General features: G+C 38.5%; 1 protein-coding gene across 1 annotated transcript in view; it reads left to right on the forward strand.

Moving 5' to 3' along the window:
- Positions 1-9462, forward strand: part of LOC127654138 (aspartyl aminopeptidase-like) — a 12590-nt gene extending 3128 nt beyond the window's left edge. The window contains exons 4-15 of the mRNA XM_052141161.1: positions 622-735; positions 896-1021; positions 1119-1243; positions 1385-1469; positions 4184-4291; positions 4693-4770; positions 4877-4957; positions 5051-5211; positions 7269-7308; positions 7407-7508; positions 7957-8124; positions 9167-9462. Coding sequence (XP_051997121.1) covers positions 622-735; positions 896-1021; positions 1119-1243; positions 1385-1469; positions 4184-4291; positions 4693-4770; positions 4877-4957; positions 5051-5211; positions 7269-7308; positions 7407-7508; positions 7957-8124; positions 9167-9217 — 1239 coding nt within the window. The 3' untranslated portion in view covers positions 9218-9462. The remainder of the gene's footprint in view (positions 1-621; positions 736-895; positions 1022-1118; positions 1244-1384; positions 1470-4183; positions 4292-4692; positions 4771-4876; positions 4958-5050; positions 5212-7268; positions 7309-7406; positions 7509-7956; positions 8125-9166) is intronic.
- The last annotated feature ends 89 nt before the right edge of the window (positions 9463-9551 follow it).

The raw sequence follows: 9551 nt of genomic DNA on the forward strand, positions 1-9551 counted from the left end.
TTCTACCCAAAATCTAGAATGAAAAATAGAAATGAATGCTGCTTATTAAGTAAGGGATAATGTCCAGTCAACCGGTTGTTATCACAAAATAAATCCCAACAGGTTTATCAGGACTTGTATCACCCTGAAAGGGTTAATTTTGCAATAACAACCGGCTGACTGTACATTATACCACTTGTTACATGGCTACTAACCAAATAAATACATTAACGTGAACTATTGATTTGCGTTGCAATTATGTGAGATGAAATCAATTGCTGAACAGCTGAAACCCACATCGTGTGTCGGCGTGGGGTTTATTTGGTGAAAATTATAGTTTCGCTCCACGTTATCCAGCCTATTACAAGACTACTTGCCAAGTAAATAAATAAATGCACAGGAAACACTGATTTGAATTGAAATAATTTTATTAGCTGACTTGTAGAAATTGAAACGTGGTCCGAGAAGCATGAACGATGGCTCTTAATACCATGATGAGCGGTCTGAACCATGGATGTGCGGTTGTTACTGAGCAATATCAGACCACTAGATGGTGCCATTGAACAATCAAAATCGAGTATTCCAAAGACCTGTGTAATAAATATAATGAATTCACTTTTGTCTTTCCCCTTCCTCATGCAGTACTTTGTAACCAGGAATTACTCCTCCATTATTGCCTTTGCTGTGGGCGGTCTCTACAAACCTGGAAATGGTTTTTCCATGATCGGGGCTCATACAGACAGTCCTTGTCTTAGGGTGAGAGGACCAGACACTTGATGCACTGTGAAGGGCTTTAAATATATTTAAAATGCCAACATTGTAGTTTTGCATGCTAGTAATATAGCATACCATTCTTCAGATTACATTTCAATATAGGACAACCCAGAGTTTCCTCTGTATCTGTATGTGTGCTCAGGTGAAGCCACGCTCAAAGAAGACAAAGTTAGGCTTCCTGCATGTAGGAGTGGAGTGTTATGGAGGTGGAATCTGGAATACATGGTTTGATCGTGACCTGACCGTTGCAGGACGTGTCATGGTTAAGGTAATCCTGTGTGATTAATTTGTCATTGTTGATGATAGTTATATATGAGTGGCACTCCGCTTTATTGATGTTTTCTTGTTTGTGTGTCTGTGCACAGAGTGAAGGTAAGCTGGTTCAGCGTCTGGTTCATGTTCCCCGTCCCATCCTCAGGATTCCCCATCTGGCCATTCACCTGCAGAGAGACATCAATGACTCCTTTGGACCTAACAAGGAAAACCACCTGTGAGCATTAAAAGATGATTCATAGGATTGGTAGGACTAGGGAAGAGAGATCGAGAGCTGGACAAAGACACTGGAATGCTGCTTTGAAGTTTGAACAGGATGACTCATGTCTTGTATGTATCTGTATTTGTGTGTCTGTAGAGCGCCTTTCCTGGCTACTGTCGTACAGGAGGAGCTGGAAACAGGCTGTGCCTCCTCTGGAGATGCCTGTAATGCAACAACTACAGTAAGAGTTTCAATTTTCTCATGCTCTTAAAAACCTTTTGATCTGAAGGCGTATTAAATGTAAACAAGAATATAATTGTGCCACCTTATTAATTTAATGACAAAACTAAAATTGTATTTAAAAAAAAAAAAAACGTTTTTGAAGTGACTGACTGAACTGAACTTGGACTGAATAATTAAGAAAAGCAGCCGCTGAGTGCCCAACATAGATGGGAACTCTTTAAAAAGCATCCCAGTGTGATTCCTCAAGATTCCTGCATAGCAATGGGGAAGTTTATTCATGAGCACATGTCAACAAAGAACTTGGAAGACGGGCTCGAACCCATTATTGCACTGATTTGCACAGAATGGGACAAAACAGCTAAAAATAATAATCGGACAGCGCAGCGGTTGGGAGACATGGGTGTCAATCTCATAGAAGCTGATATCTCATGTATCCATCCTGGACCAGTAACAGTTACTTGTGGTTATAGTTATAGGCCAGGGGTCAATTAATTCTAAATAAATAATGTAATAGTATTGAATACAAATGAAAATTGCTTTAAATATACAAAATATATATATATTAGCCCCCGCGACCCGACTTCGGATAAGCGGTTGACGATGGATGGATGGATATATATTAGGGCTGTCGATTTAACGCGTTAATTCAGTGCGATTTAATTTTACAAAAATTATTTAATCTCAATGCCCACGGACCGTAATAAGGAAGATTCCAGAGAAATGCTTGTAGTACCACCTGTTTACTCCAGAGGGCAGTAAGTGAAATTTCAGCTGTATGAGCAACACACAGTTTATACAGTGAAGAAAACACTTCAGCAGAACAACACAAACATGCGTTACGTTCTTGCATTCAAAACACTTGTGTAATGGATTGCTGTGAACTGTGTGTCAATGATTGACTTATGATCAATAATATGTTAGTAAACAATACATTGTATTCTAAAGCCGCTTTTTGTATCTTATCAGTGAAGAACTCTTCTGCCACAAGAATGTAATGCATTTTAATTAACTGAATATTTTTATATATATATATTTAATTTTTAAAATATTTAAAGATAACTATTTCATAATAATATATTGAATTATTGTTATATGAGGGGCTTTCTCAGCAAATATTTGTAAATGCGATGAATTAATCGGGACACCATGTTATTCATTCGATTACAAATTTTAATCAATTGACAGCCCTAATTTGAATATAATCAGTTAAATTAAGTGTTTTTATGTATTGTGACTTATTCAGATTTTTGAAAACCGCTTTTAAATAAAACAAATAAGTATATCTGAGTGAGTATTGATAAAACAAAAGTACGAGATCAAGATCCATCGTGATGCCTCGAATTGTTTTGTAACGGATCGCTAAACTATAACGCATATTCAAAGTTTTCCGTTTACGTCACTTTCAACTAACGAATAATCGCAATAGTCACGTTTCTAAAGCAATTCATCATCATAATGATCTTCATCATTTATCCAAGAAAAACCAAGATGGTGACGATAAGGGGTGTGGTTTGAACTTTTGCATATTTGTTTCCTTTGAGTGCCACGTGTGTGAAGTGCCCCAAAAAAGATTTTGTTGTCATTTGTGTTCTCATAACAAACTGAAGTAATAATTCTTATTCTTGATATTTTTTTCAGTGTCATTTCTGTTGTTTTATTTCCGAGCGGTGTTGTTGTTCGGAGTTGACGTGACGGTTCATCTGGCGCCTGAACTTTAATATTATTTAAGGTCACAGCCGCTACAGTTTTGTAATCGAATCGTTACCTTTGAAATCGTAATTGAGTCATGAGGCCACTACTGATTCAAAACCGTCTTTTGATTCACTAAAGAGTCTCATAAGAGTCATTCGTACAGGAATTGGACTACACTTGTTCCGCAGTTTTTTAGTTTTTTGGTGCAGAAAGTGCTGAATAATTCAGCCACATTGCCAAAAATATGCACGTTGATGAAAAATTTGATTTTTCAATAAATTAAGAAGAACATTTGTGGCATAATGTTGATTACCAAAAACAATTATTTGGACTCGTTCCTTTTCTTTAAAACATTTTTTTTATAAATGGAGGTTCCAGTCAGGCAGCTATAATGGAAGTGAATGGGGCCAATTTTTAAATGTTAAAATACTCATATTTTAATACTATATTTAAAATGACATAAAGGACATGTGTGTAAACATGACATTTTTCACTTACTAACATTTTCTGCAGAAAGTTATAGCCAATTTGACAATGTTACCATGACGATGTAATGTCAACAAATCCTAAAATGACTGTAAAAATGACGATTTAAACAACTTTACAGCTCAAATAATACATGAGTTTTAACTGATGATTTAATGTACCGGTAAGTGCTTTAATAAAATGATAAGCTTCAAATTTCTGGCTTTAAACCCTCCAAAAATGGACCCCATTGACTTCTATTGTCTGCCTCACTGTAACCTCCATTTTTGCTTAAAGAAAAGGAGGATTGAGTCAAAATACATTTTTGTGGTAATCAACATTGTAACACAAATGCTGTCGTTTGTGCTCAACTTGTATCACTTGTCATTTTGTAGCTCAACCCCATAATTGCAAACTGGTTTATGTTTGTGATCGTTTGTCTCGTGTGTGTGTGTGTGTGTGTGTGTGTGTGTGTGTGTGTGTGTGTGTGTGTGTGTGTGTGTGTGTGTGTGTGTGTGTGTGTGTGTGTGTGTGTGTGTGTGTGTGTGTGTTCAGGCAGAGAAGCATCAACCTGCGCTGATCCAGATGCTGTGTGCACATCTCGGAGTTGAGCCAGATGCTCTGCTGGACTTTGAGCTCTGTTTGGCCGACACGCAGCCTGGTGTAAGCCCCTTTGTCTTCATGGTAGACAGATACCCAAAAGATCTCAGTTTTGCTTTTTAGTCCGTTTTTGGAGGTTTTGCACAAAATTGTGCTGACATAAAGAGGATTAGTATGCACAGTACATTTGTGCTCAGCAAAGAGGATTGCTGTTATTTTTACCCAACTGAAGAGACGGCTGCCTTCGATTGTGAGAGTGAAACTACCAGCAATTCGAGACTACCATTAGCAGAATAAAAAACGCCTTTAGAGAATCTCCAAGGAACGAGGCTAAGAGCTCTAATGGCCCTCATTTCCATATAATTTACACATAAAATATCTGTCAAAAACATGGTGATGGGCTCTCAAGTGATTTTCAAGTAATATTCACGAGCTTGTCAGTTTTGACATGTTGTGCTTTGCAGGTGCTAGGAGGTGTTTATGAGGAATTTATCTTCTCTCCTCGTCTGGACAACCTGCACAGTTGTTTCTGCGCCCTCACGGTACGCCTGAACACAGAGCAACATCTTATTAAATATTCAGCCATCCACTAAAAATGATCAGAGGAGTTATGATAAATAGTTCATGTGTAGTTATCCTCTCTCCCAGGCTCTCGTGAACTCCAGCACACCTGAATCCCTCGCTAAAGACCCCAACATTCGCGTCGTTACTCTCTATGACAATGAAGAGGTGAGATAAAGACTTCAATTCTGAATCCATCCTTAAACAGACTCCAGTTCTGTCTCTTCACCCAAATAGTTTGGCTTCTCCATTGCCCTGTAGGTGGGATCGGAGAGCGCTCAGGGAGCTCAATCTAACCTCACCGAATTGATTCTGCGGCGTCTGGCTTCGACTTCTAACAACCTGACTGCCTTCCAGGAGGCTGTGCCGCTGTCATACATGATCAGTGCGGACATGGCCCATGCTGCACATCCTAACTACCAGTCAGTCTGTCTCTATGGCAACTTCTGTTTCTATGGTAACGCTTACGTTACCCGGCTTTTATTTCGTGACATTACACCTTCAATATAGTGACGCCTAAATTCTCGTTCTTGGTTTTAAAGGAATAGTTCACCCAAAACTGAAAGTTCAGTCTTTATTCACTCGCCTTCATGTTTTTCTAAACCTTTTTGTGTTTTGTTTTGTTCATGGAACACAAAAAGAAATGTTGGGTAATCTTTTCTCTGCTCTTTTCCATACAACGACTTGTGCACTATATTCCAAGCTTTCGGATGCCATATGAAAGTGTTTTGCGAGAAGCAGACTGAAATTTATGTTGTTATTCACTGATAATCTTTGCATCTGCCATAGCTCTGAAATCAAGCTGGCGTGTTGTGCTACGTTTGATGTCATTGATGTGAGAAACGCCATTGGTTCTCGAATGAGGTTTTGGAGACAATCTGAAGGAAACATTTACCAATAATAACAAGCAAAGTTTTGGTCTGTTCCACACAAAGCCATCATGTGGCTTCAGAAGACTTGGAATATATGAGTTGAATGGACGACTTCAATTGTTCTTTAATGCCTTGTCATTGTAAATAATGACCCTTTTCACAGATTGTGATGTGTTTCTGCCTTCAGTAGTAATGTAAATCAAGCAAATCTTTCTTATATTTAAATTTGTTTATTAGTGTAAATTTGTACACTATACTTAAGCAATCATTTTAATATTAATTAACAAAATGGCTCAGCCTCGAGTACCTTATTGCTTTTATAAAGTGGTCACCACGTAATTACAATTTTAAGGAGACAAATGTTCATTAAAATGTTATATATTTTTAAGTTAAGTTAATTTTTCAGGTTCAATGAAAGTTGAGGATAATTGACAGCATTTGTGGCGTAATGTTGATTAACACAATAATGGAGGTTACAGTGAGGCACTTACAATGGAAGTCAATGGGGCCAATTTTTGGAGGGTTTAGACACAAATGTGAAGCTTATAATTTTATAAAGCGCTGTCATTAATGCTTTTGCTAAAAATCATGTATTATTTGAGCTTTAAAGATGTTTAAATCATCATTTTTACAGTCTTTTAGTGTTTGTTGACATTACATCGTCATGGTAATAAAGTTGTAAAATTGGCTATAACTTTACACAGAAAGGTTTGTAAGAAAAGTTTTTATCACAGTAAAATCATGTCAGCGTGCATATTGTTTGTCTTGTGTCTAAACTTTTGAAACTGATTATTTTAACATTCAATAATTGGCCCCATTGACGTCGATTGTAAGTGCCTCACTTTAACCCAGATTTATTATTTTGGGGGATTTTCTCTCCTTTTCTCCCCCATTTCGAATTCCCAATGCGCTCAAAGTCCTCGTGGTGGCGTAGTGACTCGCCTCAATCTGGGTGCCGGGGGACGAATCTCAGTTGCCTCCGCGTCTGAGACTGCCAATCCGCGCATCTTATCACGAGGCTTTTTGAGCACGTTACCGTGGAGCACGTAGCGCATGTGGAGGCTTCACGCTATTTTCCGTGGCATCCACGCACAACTCGCCACGCGCCCCTCTGAGAGCGAGAACCACATTATAGCGACCACGACGAGGTTACCCCATGTGACTGTACCCTCCCTAGCAACCGGGCCAATTTGGTTGCTTAGGAGACCTGACTGGAGTCACTCAGCACGCCCTGGATTCAAACTCATGACTCCAGGGGTCATAGTCAGTGTCAATTCTCGCTGAGCTACCCAGACCCCAGATTTTAGCTTTTTAAAGAAAAGGATGAACGAGTCAATTTATTTGTGGTAATCAACATTATGCCACAAATGCTGTCGAATGAGCTTAACTTGTATTGAACCTGGAATTTTCCTTTAAATGCCATCCTTCTGCCTGAAGAATAGTCCATGAAGAGTCGTGGAAATGTTCATAGTGGATTATGGAATGTAATTCTGGAATAATGGTACATTAATCAGAAATTGAGGATATTTTTCTGCTAATGTTGCTGTTAGTATTTGCTTGTTTTTATGTGTGGGTCTGTGATATATGATCTGGTTATTCCCTTACAGAGAGAAACATGAGGAAAACCACAGACCTGCTTTCCACAAGGTACTGATCACAAACACACATCTAAGCTGCTCCTTAAGCATGATAACCTCAGAAAAGCCCAGTCTGCTAAATCTCTCACACTGTGTGTCCTGGATCAGGGTCCAGTCATAAAGTTTAACAGTAACCAGCGCTACGCCACCACGGCTGTAACTGCTGCCATACTACGAGAGATTGCTGGAAAAGTGGACGTACCTCTACAGGTAAGCAGAATGCTGTTAATGCCCCCCACTTCTCTCTCGTTATTCCTGCTGCACCATCTGTCCTGTGCAATGAGACGTATCATGAGAAATGACTGTGATCTTTTGAGATAAGAGCTTGATGTACAATTAAAACTGCTGCAAAAACAACTTTAGCACTTCCGCAACATGTCTCTCTGCATATACAATGCAAATGCATGATCTGTTCTCCTAGCAACATGCTGCTTACACGACCTTGAGGGATTTATAAACAAGAGAGTGCAGCTGAGAAAGAGCGATATGGAGGGAATGAAAAATGTTGACTTGGTCACTAGGACACCATGAACTAATTTGTACGCACATTTAAAACTGGTATTCCCAGAGTTCTCTCTGTGTGAAATGGGCAGTAATATTAGACCACATGAGATATTAGAGATTATTGTTTCTAGAATAACCAGCATGTTTCTCCTAGGATGTGATGGTTAGGAACGACAGTCCGTGCGGAACAACAATTGGGCCAATTTTGGCGGCTCGGTTAGGAATGGCAGTGCTTGATCTCGGCGCACCGCAGCTTGCAATGCACTCCATACGAGAGATGTGCTGCACATCTGGAGTCCTGCAGACCATCACCCTCTTTGAGGTAACCCCAGCTAAATCTAAAATTGCCATCTTAACTCCTACAACTCACGCGTCACCCTAAATTTCAACAGAGAACCAGTGATGAGTGTAATTGTATTAGTTACTTTTTAATGGATTGCATAATTAAATTTTTGATTAAAAAAAATAATAATAATACAAATAAATGATTTACTAAATAACAATTATCTTATAATGTCAAATGCATGTCATCAATAGACTCACAAGTAGCAAGTTGCAGTTTGATACATTTAGTACTTAAAGGGACAGTGCACCCAAAAATAAAAATTCTCTCATTTACTCACTCTCATGCCATCCCAGATGTGTCTGACTTTCTTTCTTCTGAAGAACACAAGTAAAGGTTTTTGACAAAAGTCTCCACTCTGTTAGTCCTCACAATGCAAGTGAATGGTGACCAGAATGCATAAGGTCCAACAAAGGATTAAAAGGAATCATAAAAGTAATCGATAATACTCCAGTGGTTTAATCCATGTCTTCTGAAATGAAATGAAAAGTGTGGGTGAGAAATAGATCAGTTTTGAAGTATGTTTTTTTTTACTGTAAATCTTCCCTTTCACTTTCACATTCAGCCACCTGCTGGTCGGGGCTGGTCAAAGGTGGAGATTTATTGTAAAAAAAGAACTTAAATATTGATCTGTTTCTCACTCACACCTATCATAGCACTTCAGAAGACATGGATTAAACCACTGGAGTCTTATGAATTACTTTTATGCTGCCTTTATGTACTTTTAGGAACTTTCTGGTCAACATTCACTTGCACGAGAGTGAACTTGCAGTAAATGATATGAGAATTTTCATTTTTGGGAGCGCTATCCCTTTAATACATTTCAAATGAATCATCAGATTTATTAAAACATGCATTGAGTAACCTGAAAGTAACCAGATTAGATTTACTAAAAAGTTTCATCCAAAAGATTTATACATTTCAGAAGTAATCGGCCCAACACTGCTAATACCAAACTTAAGAGTTGTGTTATATGTTTAACAATGTGTTATTTGGGGTTGTTCTGTTTTGTGATATGCAGGGCTTCTTTGAGCACTTCCCCTTAGTACGAAGCAACGTGACTGTGGACTAGACTGAGCAGGACTCCGTAACCGCACCGATGGATCATGGACATCATTAATAGAGAAATCAATATCCCGCTTTCCCATCTCATTCATTTCTTTCAACTTATCAGCCATTGTCATGTTTTCATTAGTCTGCATAATCTCCCAGTCATCTACCCATTTATCACTGTTTGTAGCACAGGGTAAACAGATCTGCACACATTTATAAACTGTGCTATGTGAATATGTTAAAACCAATAAACCTTTGATGTTAACTGCACTGTTTTCATGTCTTCCATTAAATTGTGCTTTCTGGGCGTGCGTTACATTTTTACATTGTAAGCATGGCCAAACTCAAGTCTA

Source organism: Xyrauchen texanus, chromosome 13 (assembly GCF_025860055.1).
Source record: "Xyrauchen texanus isolate HMW12.3.18 chromosome 13, RBS_HiC_50CHRs, whole genome shotgun sequence".
Classification (NCBI taxonomy): domain Eukaryota; kingdom Metazoa; phylum Chordata; class Actinopteri; order Cypriniformes; family Catostomidae; genus Xyrauchen; species Xyrauchen texanus.